Source organism: Gigantopelta aegis, chromosome 8 (assembly GCF_016097555.1).
Source record: "Gigantopelta aegis isolate Gae_Host chromosome 8, Gae_host_genome, whole genome shotgun sequence".
NCBI classification, from domain to species: Eukaryota; Metazoa; Mollusca; class Gastropoda; order Neomphalida; family Peltospiridae; genus Gigantopelta; species Gigantopelta aegis.
In genome coordinates, this window is record NC_054706.1 from 33,547,197 (window position 1) to 33,569,433 (window position 22,237).

The 22,237-nt window shown below is 38.4% G+C and overlaps 1 protein-coding gene across 2 annotated transcripts; it reads left to right on the forward strand.

Annotated features, from left to right (window-relative positions):
• The first annotated feature begins 224 nt into the window (after positions 1-224).
• LOC121380077 lies at positions 225-11,750 on the forward strand. 2 transcript variants are annotated; one of them, XM_041508828.1, is made up of 8 exons: positions 225-404; positions 3,573-3,737; positions 3,881-4,126; positions 4,260-4,403; positions 9,350-9,484; positions 9,628-9,697; positions 9,801-10,145; positions 11,574-11,750. In XM_041508828.1, exons 3-8 carry the CDS (start codon positions 3,920-3,922, stop codon positions 11,618-11,620), a joined length of 948 nt encoding a protein of 315 aa, XP_041364762.1. In that variant the 5' UTR covers positions 225-404; positions 3,573-3,737; positions 3,881-3,919; the 3' UTR covers positions 11,621-11,750. The 2 variants fall into 2 exon arrangements, with proteins under 2 accessions (XP_041364762.1, XP_041364761.1); XM_041508827.1 differs by lacking the exon at positions 225-404 and adding an exon at positions 2,653-2,907.
• The last annotated feature ends 10,487 nt before the right edge of the window (positions 11,751-22,237 follow it).

The window sequence follows — 22,237 nt, forward strand, 5'->3', positions numbered from 1 at the left end:
TAATAAGATTACCGAAGTCCGAAGTTACCCCTATTCTAATAAACAGGGCGGCTAATAATGTCCATTGACATTGTAGGGGCGGCAGGTTAACCCACAATACCCTGTGAACTTAAAAAAACCTGGCAATTATTTGTGTAAGTGGTAATCACTTACCTTGACGCTACCCTGCAATATACACCTGCCTATCAGGAATCACATATGTAGGCCACGGAAAGAAAGGACCAATTAACTAAGAAAACACTCCGATTATCAAGACAGTCCGTGGGTTATGGACGAAGCATAATACAGTTATTTCGACACTGACAGTGGTGGTACATTTTGTAGTGAAATATAATATATACTTACTGCTGGCTTACGGGGGTGGATATTAATACAGAACATTGCGAGGCACCCGCAAAAAGCAGGTACGTTTTGTTTCTTCAGTTCTAAGACTAGCTGTCACATTTAAACGTTTTATTAATTAACTATAAGATTATACTTGTTGATATTAAGCAATAATGTCCATTATATATCATTGAATATGCATACCAGTCCAAAAGCCTTAATTTAGCATCCCTTTAACCCAGATGAATCCGGTTCTGCGTGCAGGGACAAGTTTAGCCTGCCGTTTGTGGGTGTGTGCACACACGTTGGAGTCCGGCAATTTCGCCACCGGTCGATCTCGCCCGGGTGATAGCCGTAAATTCCATATACTACTGGGCGAAATCGCCGTACTCTATATACATATAAGCAGACGGGAATGTCACTGTTTATTACAATAAATTGGTTATTATAATAATATTTAATTAATGTTTTGGGTTTGATACTGTTCTTTATTCCCAAGCTTTAGTTTTTTCTGTCATTGCTTTTGTTCAGTTTACTCCATATCAGCAAGGTTGAGCGAGATCGCTGACGTTTTGTGTACCATTTCATTGTACACTTACTTATTGTTTGAGAACATATTAATGTAACAAACACATCACATTTGATTTGAACATTGTTCGTATTATTTCATGCAGTAAATGATAAGATTTAAATGCAAACGATGGAACACGGAAGGAAAACGTGTCGGCAATCTCGACCAACAATGGCGGAGTAAACAGAAAAAAAAAAAATATATATATATATATATAAACATCCACACAATGAGTTTATAAGGTAATTAATGTTAGTAATATAAACATTTTAAATAATAAAATTCCTCTTTAGTTAGATATATATAGTACGGCGATTTCGCCCAGAAGTATATGGAATTTACGGCGATCTTGCCCGTGGCGAGATCGACCGGTGGCGAGATCGCCCTACTTCCACACGTTAATCTTGCCCCTCCACCCCCAAAAAGGCAGTAGTAGGCTAATAATATAGTAGTAGTAGTAATAATAATAATAAATGTGTATTATTATTATTATTTATTTTTTATTTTATTTTTTAATTATTTATTTATTTATTATTATATTTTTTTTTTTTTGTTAGTACTGTAGGGACAATATGACGCTGTTCATATATCTATGAAAAACTTACACAAACGGGTTCGCTAAATTCATATACACCCCAATCCCCTTCCCTGTTCAGAAAATGCATTGTTTGACAAACGCTTTCCAGTCGATTCGTCCACAGACGATTCGATTCGTCCACTCACCTCGGACACTTCGTCCACTCGATGACTGCATTTTTTTCAAACATATTAATAGTTATTTCTTTGACATTGTAATCGTTTCTTAACATTATTTTGTGTATACTATAACCAGAAAAAAGTGAAATAGAGTTAGAATTCAACATTACTATCCAGTTTTTATTAACTGTTTGTATTCATTATCATGCGGATGATTCGTCCAAGGACGATTCGTCCACTCGCTCGTACACAATGTGGTAAATAGGTAATGCAAGCCTCCGCGTCGGAAGACTTTATTACCCCCCCCCCCCCCGTCATGTTCTCCTTCAATGGCGTAAATTCTATCCACTGTACCCTCCCTCGTCACGTTATGCCTAATAACCTCGAAATAAAATAAAGACGTGTTGTCTTCAATTCCAATTTAATTAATTAAATGTACATTAAAAAACAATTCAACAAACCATAGTTTGACACCCAATAGCCGATGTATTTTTCGTGCTGGGGTGTCGTTAAACATTCATTCATTCATTCATTCATTCATTCCGTCCATACAGGTAGTTAGCGGTGCAGCTTTGAAATAAGGCGTGTTGTTTTAGACGCTACTGGATCCAACTTGGTGAAACAAGCTTAAGCAGTAATGAGCCTGCATTGCTAATTACTTCATAATATCACAATAGAGGACACCTGTACACTTACCACGTTGAAAGGGAAGGACTAAAGATTATCTTTACTGGGCACATTGTACTAAAAACATCCTACGACATGTAGCGTGAAAGGCGTACATTATAGAAACAAACAATAACCGAATAAATAGAAACGCCAAAGAATTATGTCTGCAGAGCATTGTTATAAAAACATCAACCAAGCGTAATCTAATGCAATATAATTTATTTTCACCTTTGTAAATTTATGACACAGCAAAAAAAAAATATGGGGTAATAATGGACGAAATAAAAACCCAGTGGACGAATCGTCCGGTACTGATTTTTTGTAGTGGACGAATCGTCTCGAGTTCCTCAGTGGACGAATTTTCAGTGGACGAATCGTCCGTGGACGAATCGACTGCATCCCGTCAATAACCACAGAGTTTGGTCTAATACGCGGATAGTTTATACTAAAATTCGAGCAGATCTAATTAATTGTTCTTTTTCTTTTCAGGTTGAAACATCTGCTGAAAATAAACCATTTCCTTTCTTTGTTTTTATTTGTTCCATCTTTTTAAATATATATTACACTGCTCTCACAACGTACACATAAAATAGGCGAGTAGGCCTAGTCAGAGTAGTCTGATTTCGCCCAGTTCCAGGTGACAGAAGGTAAACAGCTAGATTGCCAAAGACAGAAAGCAAACACATATAAAGATTTATTTACAAACGAAAAACGCATGATGAATTCGCATGATGAATGTTTTGCAGGGTTTTTTGTTTTTTTTAGTATAGTATAGTATTTCTATCTCGTTTAAATAACTAATGTGGATATATTCATGTTATTTAATAATTATAAACCCTGCTGTTAATTTGAGGAATATACCATAAATGCACGTTCAGAAATACATGACCCTCAATAAAACGGAATCGACCCCCACCCCATCCCATCCTCAATTTCATTTACCACAATCCCATGATTTAACACTAAACAATTCACCAGAAACCTCAATGGCCTACCTCTGAACACTTGACAAATAATCTCATTTAATGTAAATTTTATCTCTGAAAAACTAACAAACAAAAACATCCGCAAGATTTAAAGGTCTTCCTCAAAAGAACATCAAAACTATTTTAGCAATTAACATTTAACAATGACATACTATGAAGCGTGTCTGTACATTTTAGAGATACAATATGTCTCAATTAGTCACTGTTGTCTGTAGTTCAGGTTGGCTTATACATATTATTCCCATAAGACAAACTATTATTTTATTGTCTGTCAGCACATGTTGTCATAATAAACCAATTTTGTATTGTATCATTTTGTATTGCAGAATGTCAATAAGTCATCAGTCAAGTGGACGTGCAACGTTCGTTCAAAAACAGTGAGATGTCACGCTACGGTCAGTCAAAAGGGAGATACATTCACTCCTGGGACGCAAACTCATGTACACCCAGCGGATCTTAAGCTTCCACTAAGAGCAGAGATATCTTCAAAGGTATGTGTGCTAGAACTATATTAATCATTATTCAATGTAATAAATTGCATATACAATGTATGCATTATTTTTTTTTTTAAATATACGCACTAAAATAAATATTTCAAAATCACAGGAGATAATGTTTTTATATTTAATTACAGGCGAAGATAAAAGCAACTGATGAGATTTACCGCCCTGCGATGGCTGTTATTGAGGATGTGATAACAGAAAGCATACAGCAGGACAACATGTTCCTGGTGCCAAAGCAGAAACTATTAAAAAGATCAGTCAATCGGTACAGGTCCAAGCAGAGGCCAGCAGAACCAAAGCAGAAACTATTAAAAAGATCAGTCAATCGGTACAGGTCCAAGCAGAGGCCAGCAGAACCAAAGGATTTGGATTTTATGGTAAATTGGCTGTAGATGTGATAAGAAAACAATTAATTTTCTAACAGAAATAATCAAAATAAAAAAACAACAATGACTAAAATCATGTTTCTATTTATTTTTAAAATTGATAATTGAATTGTGTTCTCTACAGGTGAATGCAGAGTATCTTCACTGTGAAGATTTTCTTCTAGCAGACATCCGTGTGAACGACTCCCGACACTTTGTGTTTGCTACTCCATTCCAACTAAATATTATGCAACAAGCAAAACGATGGTTCATGGATGGAACCTTTAAGGTAACTGTGACGGTTATTAATTAACTACTACGGCTGTACATTTGTCAGCGTAGGTTAATACAGATTCCAAAGTGTATTGTGTTTTTGTTGTGTTTTCTAGTGAACTAAACGTGCTATAATAATATATACTTTATATAAGATCGTATCTCTGATCATACCTAGACGAGCCATACTAGGGTTTAACCGCCTGTTACAGAGAGATCTAATAGATATACAGTTAGGAGAGATATTTTGATAATCGTGTTTTATTCAGTTACGGGTATTATAGAATCCCCGTGACAGGAGTAGAAAATTGGGGCGCTCGTCCCGGATCTGAAACGGGATGCATATTTAAAAAAGTATTGTTTGTAAATGGGGGCTTTATAAATTATTTTTACAAATTTACCAGAAGTAGCACGTTGTTCACTAGAAAATTAATTAATAATAAGTGCGTCATATCTAAACATGGATAAGAATTTGCTGGATAGGCCTACGCTCAGTGTAGTGGAGATTAAGCGAGCACGTAAGGCCGAGTTAGTTGAAATCGCGGGTGAGCGAGAAATTGATTTAACATCAGCTAAAACCTTAGGTGATATAAAGACAATTATTATCCAGGAAGTTTTTGGTGATAGGCCTGTTATGGAAGACAGTGAGATTGTTCCAGAGATAGAGATAAATGAGTTAAGTGTGGAACAACAATTAGCTTTTAAAAAACTTGAGTACGAAAGAGAAGAACGTGCATTAGATAGAGAGAGAGAGAGAGAGAGAGAGAGAGAGAGAGAGAGAGAGAAAGAGAAGAGAGGGATAGAGAGAAAGAAGATAGAGATAGAGAGAAAGAAGATAGAGATAGAGAAGATAGAGATAGGGATAGGGAAGATAGAGAGAGGGATAGATAGAGAGAGAGAGAAGAGAGGGATAGAGAGAGAGAAGAGAGGGATAGAGAGAGAGAAGAGAGGGATAGAGAATTCCAGTTAGAAAAATTAAAAGTGGAACATGAGTTAAAGTTGAATACTTAAGAAGTTAGACGTGAGGCAGGAAATGGTTTTAACATGTCGGAGGCTTATAGATCAGTGCCTGTATTTGACGATCAGGAGGTAGACATGTTCTTCCAACTTTTTGAACGGGCCGCTAAGCAGCTAAATTGGCCGCAGTCTAAGTGGACATTGTTAGCCGTGTTGAGGGCGTATGAATTACGACCGGAGGATTATCGTTTACGGTATAGCGAGTTGAGAAAAACGCAGGGTCAGTCTTATAGTGAGTTTGTGGCTAAGAAGGCAGGGATGTTTGATAAATGGGTGATTTCTCATCAGGTAGAGTCATATACCGAGTTACGGAAGTTGTTGATCTTACAGGACATTAAAAATGGATTACCAGTTAGCTTACGTATTCATTTAGAGGATCGTGATGTCAAAAAGATAGAGGAGGCAGGCATAGTGGCAGATGATTACGTGTTAATACACAAAGCTCAGGCAGTACCGGGTAGCTCTTTACAACAGGGTGATAAGAAGAAATTTCAGCCAGGTTTTCCCCGGGAAAGTAACTATCGGGGAGAGTCATCTAGTTGGTCAGCTAGTCAGGCAAGGAATGCACCTGGTGGGCAAAGTAAGGATAGACCTGCATTATCAGCCAATGCACGAACTTTTCGTCCACATTGCAGTTACTGTAAAAAGGATAACCATCTTATCGGGGACTGTTTTAAAAGGAAACGCGATAATGCGCAAGTGGTCGGTTTAGTGAGGTCAGCTCCGTTAGCGAGAGAGTTAATGGTTAGTCCCATGGCAGAGAAAGTAAACCCGTATGTGTCCACTGGTATGGTTTGTGATGTGAAACAAGAGTTGTGTCCTAAGGCAATATCAATCTATAGAGATACCGGGTGTAGTCAGAGTCTGATAACGCAAAAGTGTTTAGCTGGTATTGAAAATTCAGATACAGGACATAGTTTGGCTTTAAGCTCGGTTACTGGAGAAAAAATGGTTGTCCGGTTACATAAGGTTTTCTTGTGTTCGAAGTTTGTGACGGGACCAGTCGTTATGGGTGTTGTGAAGGACTTGCCTGTTGAAAACATAGGAGTTTTGTTGGGTAATGATTTGACTAGTCAGTGTTGTCAGCCGAAATGTGACCAATTGTTAATTAAAGACAGCCCTTTACCAGTAGAAGAGAGTGAGGTTGATGAGATTAGATATATGGCGTGTGTAAAGACTAGGGCTGTGGCCAGTAGGTTAACACGAGACCCAGAGGATATTTGTGATTTGTCTGATACGTGTGTGAGCCATGGAATTGGAGTGGATGAGGTTATCAGTAAAATGGTAGATAAGTCAACTGACAAATTAAATGTGGTGAAACCTGTTGATCTCCCGCAGAGGGGAATTGAACCAGTTGTGTTTGATAGAGGGGATTTACCTTGTAATAGACAAGAGTTAATTCTAGAGCAGGGGGCTGATCCAAATTTGTTGGCAGCTCGCACTACCTTGTTAACTGTGGACAAGGGAGTATTAATAAATAAGAGAGTTAGAGATGGAAGGTTGCCGGCGACCGAACTAGCTAGGAAGCAACTGAGCCATGCTCAGAGCAAAATAAAATCAGTGTTTGATAGGAAGGCTAAGAGTCGGGAATTTAAACCAGGGGATAAGGTGCTGCTGTACCTTCCCATTAAACGGGGTTCATTGCAGAACAGGTATTTCGGGCCCTATGTTGTGCTCAAATGGGTTAATGAGACAGGGTATGTGATAAACACTCCTGATAGGGTTAGGAAAAGTAGGTATTGTCACATCAATTTGCTAAAAGGTTATTTTGACAGACTGCCGATAGTTCCAGAGTTACCGGTCCAAATTGAGAGTCACTCAATTTCCTGTGATGACGTCAAGACTGCAGAGGTCAAGTTGGCCAACGGCCAGATTCTAGCAGACTTGAACCCCCAGCGAGCAAAGTTGACTACGTCGAAACAAGACAATGTTTCCATTTGTCAGAACCTTCCAACGGTTACCAATACCTTAAGCCAAGATGTGCGCTTGGAACCCAACGCTACACCGATTCGACAGCATGCCTATCGGAGAAAACCTGGAAAACGTGCGACGCTGAAAAAGAAGGAAACGAAGTTCCATTGGTCAGGTGAATGCGAGAAGTCATTCAACCGTCTCAAGCAGAGGCGCTACTCGTCTCCCGTGATGGCAGCACCAGACTACCGAATGCCGTTCAAGCTAGCTGTGGGTGCCAGTGACGTGGGTGCTGGAGCTGTGCTGTTCCAAGAAGACGAAGACGGACTGGACCATCCTAATGAAAGCCTCCAACCAGAGAGTTTTGAGATGGAGTCTTCTTCTGCAAGAATACCCAATTACCATTGGACATATCAAGGGCACATCCAATGTAATCGCTGATGCCCTGTCCCGAAGTTGAACGTTATGATAATGTGTTGACATTCTTGATTTCTGTTTTGTTTTTATATATATTATATTTGTATACCAGGGACTCAGAGACTCAGTGTGATTACTGGTAGTCACCTTATTATTACATGTGTTATAAATGCCCGTATGCGTCGGTTAACGCACCTTTTTGTTTTAATGTAGTATATTTCCCTATTCCTAGAGTAGAGGAAATATCCTTTTTGAGGTGGGGGTGTGTGACGGTACATGCTCTTAATTATCTTTTCGCCTGTGGCGATGTTAATTGTTTTAGAGGGCCGTGTGCAGTTCATTGCACTTAGCTAGGTGGGCAACTTGGTTACGTAATACCTCCGCACGACCGTACACATCCAGCCAGGTGCGGAGGCCATGTGGCTAGTAGTTACGTAATATCTCCGGTAGTGCTGTTTATGGCCAGGGGATTGCTCGCGGTATGGCGACAAGCAGTCTGACGATCAGAGAAATTATACCGACTCTGGGAGAGGTGGAATATCAGATGATAACATTCGGTGCCGCGATTTACCCCCAGGCGATATTTCGATTTATAATAAATAGCTAGAGTTTTAGAGTTATGGGGAGAACGAACTAGGAAGGCTCCAGGGGATCACGGACGTCGTCCACTGAACGATCTATATTAGTTCAGACGGGACTTTGGTAATTATATATTTTCTGCTCTGTGTATAACCTTGATGTGATTGATGTGACTTTAAATATTTTAATACTGTATTATACCAATATTCTTTAGACAGTGTCTTCGGTCATCTGACGAAGTAAATCGTAGACTTTTTGTTCTAACATTATACGAATATTTGGTAATATAAAGCTTAGCCAGTCATCCTAGAAGACCTAGGTAAACTGTAGGTTATTGTCTTTATTGTGATAGGTACCAGTATTAATTCTGTGTTACAAGGTTATTGAATGAGTAGTTAGGGTTAATTAGAAATTAACCAGTTAGGAATAGTGTTGTAATTCCTTTATTAATTAAGTTCCCCTGGAAGCGGTTCTCCAATATCGCACGCGTGTGTGTAAGCGTTTCTCAATTATCACACGTGTGGGTGTTGTGTCACGGTGAAGTGATTCGCATATTGTGTAACTAGACACCTAGAGATTAACTAATTAAGTGATCAGTTCTGGGTTATTATTGTTGTTATTAATTAACTACTACGGCTGTACATTTGTCAGCGTAGGTTAATACAGATTCCAAAGTGTATTGTGTTTTTGTTGTGTTTTCTAGTGAACTAAACGTGCTATAATAATATATACTTTATATAAGATCGTATCTCTGATCATACCTAGACGAGCCATACTAGGGTTTAACCGCCTGTTACAGAGAGATCTAATAGATATACAGTTAGGAGAGATATTTTGATAATCGTGTTTTATTCAGTTACGGGTATTATAGAATCCCTGTGACAGTAACATTTTTTCTTTCAATAATATATATAAATATTATACAAAAAGCAAAAAGATGGTTCATGGAAGGAACCTTCAACGAATAAAGTTAAATAAATATTGTACAAGTATGTATAAAGAAATATTTAATAAAATTTAATCAAACTATGGTTTCAGGTTGTTGGCGATCCATTCAGCCGGGCAGGACAGCTGATGTCCATACATGCATTTGTTCGAAAAGATGGCAAAAGAAAACAGTTCCCACTGGCATTTGCTTTAATGTCCAGAAAGCGCAAGGAAGATTATGTTAAGGTTTGTAAAATTCATCTCGGGAACATTCAACACACAGACTAAGTTGAATATTATAATACTTCTTCTTCTTTCTTCTTCTTCTCGTTCAGTTTCATATGCTTATTAAGATGTGCTGCATAAATTGTATATTATATCCATTTCACATCCTAGATGCCATCAAACAGAAAATGGAGAGAAATGTGCTGGAGACGTTTGTTGTTGACTTTGAGAAAGGTATGTTTTATATTTTTGTTGTTGGTGGTGGGGGTTTTTAAAATTTAAATGTTTATATCCATTTATCTTATGTTTCAACAAACTTATCATTTTATTTTTACAGGAGCTTGGCAAGCAATCAGAGAAGTTTTTTCTGATGTGGATGTCAAGGGATGCGTCTTCCACTGGACGCAAGCAGTCTGGTGCCACATCCAGGAGCTAGGGCTTGTGACTAGCTACAGGAAACGAGAAGCGGTCCACAGTTATATCCGGCAACTGATGGCCCTACCGTTTCTACCATCAGCCCACATCGTGGAAACGTTTACAGTTCTGCGAGCTTGGGCAAATAACGGACCACTCATTGAGTTAACGGATTACATGGACAGGCAGTGGATAAGGAACCCTATCTTTGATGTGCCATCGTGGTGTGTGTTTGGATTGACTATCCGCACGAACAATGATGTGGAAGGTAGTCCTACATATTGTTATTATCAATTAAATTAATAACAAATAAATATATTTTGCATACTAATGAATTTGACATGGTGGAAAATGAAGGTATTCATGATCCAGATGTTTAGAGTTTTTCGCGTGCGACTAACGATAAATTTACCTATAGATGCAAAGGCCTAACTAATTAGGATTGTCGACGTTTAACATGATTCTGTTACTAAAATAAACTGATGTTTAAGCTTGTGTTTTTATTAATTTTTAATAACTTATTTTCATTGTTGTTTTTCTATTTACCCTACGTCGCAGAGGACAGTCAAGTGTTCTCGTTACACGAGCTTGGTAAATCGTTTTGACACTGCAGTTATTTGGGGAATGCCCGTCACATGACTCAAAATAATACATCACACCTCTGCTCTCCAAATAGCTGTTATTTTTCTCAGAATTATGGATCGTACCGATAATTCAATTATTTTTATAAAATATCAATAATAAGTGTGATATGGTGGTTATGTAGATGGTTCAATAAAGTACTTTTAGGTACAAATCAAATGTATATATTGAAACAATTCTTCACCTAACAGCAGATCAATTACCTATCTTGGGTAATTTTTAATTAATAACTTATTTTCATTGTTGTTGTTTTTCTATTTACCCTACGTCGCAGAGGACAGTCAAGTGTTCTCGTTACACGAGCTTGGTAAATCGTTTTGACACTGCAGTTATTTGGGGAATGCCCGTCACGTGACTCAAAATAATACGTCACACCTCTGCTCTCCAAATAGCTGTTATTTTTCTCAGAATTATGGATCGTACCGATAATTCAATTATTTTTATAAAATATCAATAATAATATGGTGGTTATGTAGATGGTTCAATAAAGTACTTTTAGGTACAAATCAAATGTATATATTAAAACAATTCTTCACCTAACAGCAGATCAATTACCTATCTTGGGTAATTTATAATAAATACTGGTAAGACATTTTATTATTCTTTTATTTTTTGTATTTGTACAGAATGGATTTTTATTTTGAACAAATTCTAAAATATTTACATGCACCTTCTGTTTATACTATTATACCTTAATGACATTTGTGTTTACTATGGTTATTAAACAGGTACTACATGTATTGGTGGGGGTTTTTTTTTTCCATTTCAGTGTATTGTAGGCATTTTTCTTCCACATGTCATCTTATATGTAGCTTTGTGCAACTTTCTAATAGAAATCAAATAACATCGCCAAAGTTAAATACATTGTTTACTACTTTTCATAATGTACTGCTATACTTTTAATTTTATAATTTTTTAGTTATACTGATTTTGTTTCCAGTTAAATAAAATGTTTTCCTGAAATTAATAAAACGATATGTAATTAAGTTACAGACTAATATACTTCTTCAGATGGATATGAAATACTTAACATGTTTGTTTTTTTATATTTCAGCAACTGAACCAATGGATTTGGAGTCATTGATTAGATGTCGAACATGAGATTCAAACGACAAACTATTAAACAAATTACATTGCATCTTGATATTGAGAACAGAATGATAGAACTAATAGAACAGTTTCAACTGATATGTGAAAGAAAAATTGGGGTAGTGGGTGAAATTGCTGCTGAAAATGAAACACTTTCAACAATTTCATTTAATACAATATTAATTGTTTTTTGTGTTTGACATATTGCTGCTAAGGAGTAATTCATACTTGCAAGACTTGGGATTCAGTTTGACACCACCCATCAAATGGTAATCTTTAATTGCTCAGTTGATTGTACAAGTTTCGAGGATTTAGAGATGGATGCCACAGAAAGATTCACTTTTGAATAAATCTATTTACCAGTACTAGACTGCATGGCGATTAATATGTAAAGACCCTCTCTTTGAGAAAAAAGAAAATGTTAGGAAGTATTCTCATAATAAATAAACAAATTGTGTGAACTGCAATCTGTGGCTTAGTTTCATGTTAAACTCGTGTAATATATAATTTTGCCTCTTTTTTTCTTTTTCTACATACATTTGTTTTATTAAATTTTTATTTTGTATAATTGTTATTGTTCTGTAGGCATGGGTTATCTTATAATATTTAATACTATTTCTTATCTGCCTATGCCTCTAGAACAGATATTTTGTGCTGACACTAGGATAACTAATTAAATGGGGGGTGGGGGTGAGATTGGGTTGTGGGTGCCAGAAGCTTCAAGTTTGATTTCCAACAGTTGTTGCCATAACACATGAGTTTATAATTGGCAGGGGGAGGGGCAGTTGCACCTTTTTCTTCTTCTTTTTTTTTACTCCAGAAAATAGCACACACCTCAGGGTTTAATTTGTATAATGTTTCATTCATTGTTTATAAAAAGTAGTGCCACCCCCCTTCCAGGATTTTGATCAGGGTATGGCTCTGCTGTATAACAGGTGACTGTATCATATAGTTTTGTAACATTTCATGCATACAATTATGGTTCATTGACAGTGCCGGATTTATAAAGGGGCAATTGCTCTCCCCCCCCCCCCCCCCTGCCAGAGGGGCTCCTCAGACTAAGGACTTCCTTTATAAACAAAAATGTAATAAAAATTTTTTAATTTGTCATGTACAGTGAAACCCCTCAATACCGAACATCCATGGGACCAAGTAAAATGTCCGGTGTTCAGAGGTGTCCGGTTTTCAGGGGGCTGCCTAGACGGAAATACCTTCCGTTCTCCATAAAATAGGGAAAGTGTTAAAGTGTTTTAAAACAAGAATAACAAGAATATGTTGAAAAATGGTGCATTTATGAGCAACTGCAAGTTCCTTGGCAAATTCACTGGCCTTCTCTTGGATGATGGGACCAGAAATCGGGATGTTTTTAGCGCGAGCTTGACAGAACCACTGCCATACTAGTTCATTGAGCTTATCAAATTTACATGCGTTATTAAACCGCCGTTTATTCCCGCTAATATTCTTTTCAAACTCTGCCTTATAAACCTCTCGTTTTTTTGATGATATCTCCAACTGTTGATTTGCCAATACTAAACTTTTCACTCAAAGATCTTAACGTTGGTTTAGGTACACTTTCGAAACTTTTAATTATTTTGAGTTTATCATCGAGCGAGAGTTCAACACGGCGACGTTTAGCTGGACGTTCCGTCATGTTGAAAATCGACATGAAAATGAAACACTACTAACATCTATTCGACTACGCAAAGCCAACATATACTTTTGCTTACTCTTTATTTCGCTAAACAAACATTTAAAAAAAAACCCAACACATTCACACAATAGGAAGGCAGCAAATTAAATTCCCTGTTATTTGTGTCAATCTTTGAAGCAAATCATGAGACATGTTTGTGAAGGATCACATTTAAGACCTTAAAACACACTCGTAACTTAATAAAGACATCTAACCCAAACCCGAACTCCGCTAATGTTAACCATAATTACAACACAATCAATGTGTTTACAGTAGTTAACTCCATACCAAAGCTTGCGATCAGTCCTTTTAATTGTTTATTGTCAAGTTGCTAATCTTGCCTGCTGAGTGGTACCTGTACTGTATGCAGCGGTGATTACACTGATAACAGCAATCTCGAGCATGCACATATTGCACTAGCTATCGGTGTTCACAGACAGGTGGGCGTCATATTGATTGGTATCGGTTTGATCATCCGGTTTTTCAGGGGTAGGATTTACACTAAGATGACACATTGGGACCGAATTGTTTGTCCGGTGTTCAGTTTAGAGGGGTTTCCGGTTTAGAGGGGTAAAATATAGTGTTAAAAGATGTGTAAATCACGGGACCGCGGAAAACGTCCGGTTTTGAGGGGATTCCGGTTGAGAGGGGGTCCGGTGTTGAGGGGTTTCACTGTAATTTAATTTCTATGTTGAAGGGCCACCGAACCTGAAGTGATCTGGGCCCCCCAAAGTCTAAATCCAGCCCTGTACACTAATAGCATTCCCCCCACTCCTTGTATTTTAATGTTACTGCTCGCCCCCCCCCCGCCCCCCCATCACCCCCCACACACACACACACACACCCCACACACACACCCCATCCACCCCACACACCCCACCCCTCTTTTTTTTTCTTTTCTTTTTTTTAAAACAAACGCAACCCAACCAAAATTAAAGACACCAAGGTTTTAAACCAAGTCTGAGGCCGGTCGTCACCGCGCCTTCTATTCTCGTGCTCCTCGGCATATCGGGATTCGAACAGCAACAAAAATTAAGACTAAAAAGAACAAGAAAAAAACAAAACAAACAAGACATTTTAATTTTATCTGTCCTGAAGTTAGCATAGGATGTTTTAAATGTTGTTTTGGTTTCATTCGACGTTCATCACTTCCGTGTTCTTGTGCTTTGATTTACTGAAGTAAAAATGGTTTTATCGATTTAAATCATGTTGTCATCGTAAATGTACCCTGTACTGAAATGCATGAATGTCTCCTCTTGGTGGCTTTTTAATTAAACAACGATATTTCTAAATAAATTAAGTCGAAAACATAATCGGCAAATGCGAATCAGCAGTCATTATTGAAATTTGTCTAACCTAGCATCACATGTGATGGGGTGTGTGGTTAACTTGTTATACGGAGGGGTCAGTTGTAGTGCACTGGTTGGAATGAGAAAACAATCCAATCAGCTGAATGGATTCACCGAGGTGGTTTTGACAGTAAGAGTGCTAGACAGACATTTGGACAGTTATTAGTAGTCCATCCGTCAGAGACGATACTATATCAATATTGCGCAATCTCAAAGATTCCCACTCTAATACAACAATCTTATGTTTGACATTAAATATCTTTATATTAATAATTTTTTGAGCTCACTGATAAAAATGTTCACATATTAATCACTAATACACACACTACAGGAAGAAACCTGTCGGCAAATACATATTTAACCAGATCATTATTGAAAGGGGGTGTTGTCGGGTTTCTTCCTGTAGTATCTATGTCTACAAAAAATATTTTTATAAAGAAAAGAAAAGGCCTAATTACAGTAAATCGGGAAATGTTAGCGAGCATAAAAGTTTAGTGAATTTAGCAAGGCATAAAAGACGCTAATATTTAAAGTACAACTGAAAAACATTTGTGCAGTAGTTTGTTTTTTTCGGTGATTAACTAAACACACCAATGGTTATATACTGTTGATTAAACCAAAATGGACAGCAGACAACAGTAGCTAGGATTAAAGCATGAATGAATGCTTAATGACACCCCAGCACAAAAATACACATTGGCTATTGGGTGTCAGAAAAGGTAGATATATGAAAATATTATTGATATATATTTGATGTAATACCACAGTTTAAGGAGCTATGGGGGAAAGTATAATACAATACAAATATCAAGGTAAGTATATTTTAACACTTTGTATAGAAATCATTCTGTATAACCCAAGAGCCTGAAGTGAAGCCCACACAGTAACCGAAATATATCACAGTGACCGATTGCAGAGTCGAACCCACCATGATGTGAAGGGGGCGGGACGTAGCTCAGTGGTACAGTGCTCGCCTGATGTGCGATCGATCTAGGATCAATTCCCGTTGGTGTGCCCATTGGGCTGTTTATCATTCCAGCTAGTGCTCCACAACTGGTGTAACAAAGGCTGTGGTATGTACTATCCTGTCTGTGGGATGGTGCATATAAAAGATCCTTTGCTGCTAATCGAAAAGAGTATCCCATGAAGTGTTACAGCGGGTTTCCTCTCTCAATATCTGTGTGGTCCTTAACCATATGTCCAATGCCATATAACTGTAAATAAAATGTGTTGACTGCATTGTTAAATAAAACATTTCCTTCCTTCCTTCCACCATGATGTCCATGCACATTAGTGCAATTTTTAACTAAATATAGTTGTATATTATGCTGTAACATTTGTTAATTCTGGCACAGTCTTGGTGAGTAAACCTGCTACATTTTTCCATTAGTAGCAAGACATCTTTTGTATGCATCATCCCATGGACAGGATAGCACATCCCACACTGGCTTTTGATACACTGTCATGGTGCACTGGCTGAAACGAGAAATAGCCCAATGGGCCCACTGACGGGGATTAACACCAAACTTGATCAAAAATATTATTTCAGTTGATCATACAACTTAACCTTAAACCTTATTACTTCCCTACTGGTCTAACTAGAGGGAACTATAGGTTTCATCTTCGTCCTTCTGTCTGTCTGTCTGTCTGTCCATCCATCCATCTGTCCCACATATAGTTCTACTGTTGTGTTTTTTTAATAATGCCTTAAGATAATGAGCTGAAATTTTGTGTATAGCTTTATCATCTTACAGATAAAGTTTTGACTTTCATGGCGATTTACACATTTATGGCTCTTGAACTTAAGAGTTAAGATTTTTTTTTTTTTTTTACTTTTTTATTTATTTTGTGTATACATTTATCATGTTCTGTAATAATAATACATCCGCGACATCGCGAAGACAGTGCCCCCTACCCCACTTTCAAATACACTCCGCTGTAAATCGATTCAAGTGTGTAATAATGGGGTCCCGTGACTATTTTTCGGGGACCAAAGTTTGAGGGTGGATTTCAAGTGTTTTGGACTTTTGGAAAAAAAAATAGCCACCATGAATCGGGAAAATTCCGGCTAATTCCACCAGGGGGTAAAAAAATTTAATAATAATAAATATATATATAGTTTGTTTTGTTTAACGTCACCACTAGAGTACATTGATTAATTAATCATCGGCTATTGGCTGTCAAGCATTTGGTAGTTCTGACACACCAGAGGGAACCCGCTACATTTTCTTAATCAGATCAGGTCAGAGCATGACACATTCAGAGCAAGCTGTTGTAGCGTATGCCTGTCATGGGCACAGGTACCGGCCTCGGCCAGCTCCTCTGCTGGGGGGGGGGGGGGAGAGATTGCAGTAACAAGACTTGATACCTGCAGAATCAAAAGCTACCTTTTAAATAGTATGTATAATGTACGATATACATTACCTACCAGCCTGTAGACCGATGGCCCTGAATAACAAGTGCACCAACTTTATTAATTGTCTTTTGAAGCCAGATTTTCCTTACCCCACCCCACACCAAATGTTACTAAAAATGGTTAGGGATAGACTTAGTTATAACTTCTAAACTATAGCACTTCATTCGTGTGTAACCGGCCTCGGTGGCGTCGTGGCAGGCCATCGGTCTACAGGCTGGCAGGTACTGGGTTCGGATCCCAGTCGAGGCATGGAATTTTTAATCCAGATACCGACTCCAAACCCTGAGTGAGTGCTCCGCAAGGCTCAATGGGTAGGTGTAAACCACTTGCACCGACCAGTGATCCATAACTGGTTCAACAAAGGCCATGGTTTGTGCTATCCTGCCTGTGGGAAGCGCAAATAAAAGATCCCTTGCTGCCTGTCGTAAAAGAGTAGCCTATGTGGCGACAGCGGGTTTCCTCTAAAAAAATCTGTGTAGTCTTTAACCATATGTCTGACGCCATATAACCGTAAATAAAATGTGTTGAGTGCGTCGTTAAATAAAACACTTCTTTCTTCTTGTTATTCAGATGAAAATCTCGGTGTTACAACGTGCCGCTTCGCAAAGACAAGACACCGTTTTATAAAGCGCATCGATGTGTATATCGAACGTCCGTTAGCAACGGAGATACAGTAACTATATGTTAGTAAATACGCATCTGTAAATAGCTGCCGTGGATATTGATTTTATCTTCAAACACAATAGTCTATGTGTGATTGCGAGAAATTAGCACGGGCCGAGAAAACGAATGATTCGGCACATGATAGCTCTGCTATTTTGCGAGAGTTTAGTGAATGTCGTACAGATTTGTGACCATTCAAATCACTGATACCCAAACGGAGTCGGCTATGTAGAATCTATCACCTTCGTAGAAATAGGATGGAACAGCAGGGTCGTGTTTGTTCATTTGTATTTTAAACATTTTTAGTTAAGAAGAATTTCTAATATCAGGCAACAGATTGTTCCATAATTTTACTGCAGAAGGAAAGAAGGAGTTTGAAAACAATTTTGTTTGACAAAAATATGTTTTCAGGTTTTCCGCATTACGCGTATGGTATTCATTGCGTTCTGCAGTAGAGCGAGGTAGTTGTGAGGTTTTAAAAGTTGGTAACATTATTTGAAAGTTTATACATCATACACAGTTTGTGACGTTTCCTCCTTTCTAGTAAAGGTATGAAACCGGTTTCTCTATATAACAATGTTCCTCTGACAGCACCAAAAATTGTATGGAGAGCACCTAATTGGAAATTTTCAAGGGCGTTTGCCTAACCAATGAAAGGTGGGGTGGGGGGTGGGGATACGGGTCGAACTCATGCCATATGTTTTATTTTTAATAACAACGTTTTTACATTTTATGGCTGTTTGTCAACTGATTTTACAGTGACCTGTACTTTGAAGGAAATGGTATTTCACGTGTTATATCGCTCTGCTATTTTGATTATTTCTAACAAACGCAGCGTATAAACATTACATCACACTTCTTTCAGAATCAGCTATTGCTCGAACTTTATCTTGATGAACTATGCATCACCTAGACGAGTACTTGACAGTAAGAGTTTAAAGTTTGTTTTGTTTAACGGCAGTTTTAACAGCTTGTTCTGAATGTGCACGTTAAACACTTTGATCTGACCTGACCTGACGACAGTTTTACTAGTGCGCACTGATTAATCATCGGCAATAGGATGTCAAACTTTTGGTAATTCTGACTCGTAGTCATTGGAGGAACCCATTACATTTTTCCTAATGCAACAAGGGATCTTTTATATGCACTTTCTCAGACAGAAAAGCACATACCATGGCCTTTGACCAGTTGTGGTGCACTGGTTGGAATGAAAAAAAAATCCAGTCAGCTGAATGGATCCACCAACGTGGTTTTGAGGGTAAGAAAGCTACACGGACATTTAACAGCAGTCTATATTATACTCTGTCAAAAAAGAAACGTATAGGCGAAATATTCATGGAATTATCTCTTTAACACAAATTGGCATAATTTCGTTATTTATGATCGTATCACAATCAAATTTGACATGAGTATGTGACAATGTTCTTGCTCTGGACTGATGTCAGTGCAGGCGTTTTCGTCACCAAACAGCATCGCACAAGGGCGCTGAAATCGGTACCTTGTGTGGCCACCAGTAGCAGCAAGCACTGCGTGACATCTCCTTGGCATAGACTGAATGAGTCTTTGAATCCGGGCACGTGGAATCCTAGCCCATTCTTCCTGCAGTGCATGTGACAGTTGCGGTAATGCTGGCGTACACGTCTGTCCAGTTCGTCCCATAGATGTTCAATGGGGTTGAGATCTGGTGATCTTGATGGCCATGGCAGCACATTAATGTTCTCATTCTGTAGGAAATCCATTGTTACACGTGCCGTATGCGGCCTGACATTGTCCTGCTGAAAAAGTTCTCTCTGTCGATCCAAAATGGGTAGCATACAGCTGTCAGGTTGCCTTGTACGAACACATGTTCACTTCTGCCGGTGTATGACATAACTCCCCACATTATGACACTCCCCCCACCGAATCTGTCAACTTGGGCGATGCAGTTGTTAGCAAAACGTTCCTTGCGGTGTCTGTAAACACGTTGTCGTTCATCACGTCGCTGTAGAAGGAAACATGACTTGTCGCTGAACCATACTCGCCGCCAGTTTCCCAAGTTCTACCCCTGTACATTCGTGCACCAGCAAACACGTAAATGTCGATGTTGACATCGCAGGACGGGGCCAACATACGGTCTCCTAGCCCGTAAACCAACTTTTCCGAATGGTTTGTGCAGACACCCTTCTCAAACCAGGTATGCGTCCATCAGTGTTCGTTGCTGTGGCAGTTCGATGACGTAAGTGCAGAACCCAGATGTAGCGATGTTGTGCTGCAGTTGTTATGCGAGGTCTTCCACTTCTGAGCCGGTCTTCAGCTGATTGAAACTGCTGGTACCTGTCTCAGCGACGTGAAATGGTGCTCTGATTCACCTAACTGGAGGCGGCCTATTGCAGCGTTTTGATTCCGCAGGTTTAGTCTTGGCATCTTGTAACTCGTCTACATCGAAATGGAAATGAGGTATTATTGCGAGCATTGTAGCTTTAAATACCCATCATTACCCTAAACGTTTTCCTGAGATTCACGTCCATTCACCAAAATCTGACCATTTCATTCCGATTTTCTGAAATTGTCACACGTGTGTTAAATTTGTTTTAGGGTGCATTTGGGCATGCTGTCCCATTCCAGGAACATTAACAAACATGGTCATTCAGCAAAATTGTACAAAAGAAAACCCCCACGATATTTTGTAAAATAAAACCCTTTTCTTCTTTCCCTATCACCTATGTGTTTCTTTTTGGACAGAGTATATATCAGTATTACACACTATCAAAAATTCCCACTCTAGGGTGTATACTACCAAATCAAATCCCATAGACGACAATAGTAACATATGTGGCTAAAACTCTTACCTGCAACGTATCAATCGATATTAACGCCACGGATATAAATACTACCACCCCTCACCCTTAAAGGAATCACAAAAAAGTGTGTGTCAAGCTGCTCATTTCTGAGATAACGGGTAGCGTTTATGACTACCCTAGTTCCGCACAAAATTTATTTGGTTTAGTACTACCTCTAATAAAATAATCTTATCTGATAACAATAAATTTAACATATTAATCACTAATACACACACTACAGGAAGGAACCTGTCGGCAAATACATATTAAACTGGAACATTGTTGAAAGGGGATGTTGTCAGGTTTCTTCCTGTAGTATCTATGTCTACAAAAAATATTTGTAAAAAAGAAGAAATGCCTAATTACAGTAAATCAGGAAATGTTAGCGAGCATAAAAGTTTAGCGAATTTAGCAAGGGCATACAAGACGCTAATATGTAAAGTACAACTGAAAAACATTTGTGGCATAGGTTTTTTCAGTGAATAACTAAACACACTAACGATTACGTGTTGTTGATAGCAGACAACAGTAGTTAGGATTAAAGCATGAATGAATGAATGCTTAATGACACCCCAGCACAAAAATACACATTGGCTATTGGGTATCGGAAAGGCAGGTATATGAAAATATTATTGATATAATTATGTAATACCACAGTTTAAGGAGCTATGGGGAAAAGTATAATACAATACAAATATCAAGGTAAGTATATTTTAACACTTTGTATAGAAATCATTCTGTATAACCCAAGAGCCTGAAGTGAAGCCCACACAGTAACCGAAATATATCACAGTGACCGATTGCGGAGTCGAACCCACCATGATGTGAAGGGGGCGGGACATAGTTCAGTGGTACAGTGCTCGCCTGATGTACGATCGATCTAGGATCAATTCCCGTTGGTGGACCCACTGGGCTATTTCTCGTTCCAGCCAGTGCTCCACAACTGGTGTAACAAAGGCCGTACTATCCTGTCTGTGGGATAGTGCATATAAAAAATCCCTTGCTGCTAATCGAAAAGAGTAGCCCATGAATTGGCAACAGCGGGTTCCCTCTCTCAATATCTATGTGGTCCTTAACCATATGTCCAACGCCATATAACCATAAATAAAATGTGTTGAATAAGTCGTTAAATAAAACATTTCCTTCCTTCCTTCCACCATGATATGCATGCACATTAGTGCAATTTTGAACTAAATATAAAGTTGTATATATTGCTGTACTTAGCAGCACCAGTCTTGGTATTGAGGCCTTGTAGGTACTGGGTTCGCATCTCGGTACCTACCTAGAGTGAAGTTTAACAGCTCAAAGGGAAGAAGTTTGTTTTGTTTAACGACACAACTAGAACACACCAATCAATAGCCGATGATTACATCGTCTGTTGGTTGTCAAACATTTGTTAATTCTGACACAGTCTTAGTGAGAAAACCTGCTACATTTTTCCATTAGTAGCAAGGCATCTTTTATATTCATCATCCCATGGACAGGATTGCACATCCCACACCAGTCATGAGAAATAGCCCAGTGTGCCCATCAACAGGGATCAACACCAAACTTGATCAAAAATATTTTTCAGTTGATGAGACAACTTAAGCTTATTAGTCCCCTCCTGGTCCAACAGTTTGACTTTCATGGTGATTTACACATTTTGATAAGAGTTAAGGCTCTTGAATTTAAGAGATAAGAAAATATGTT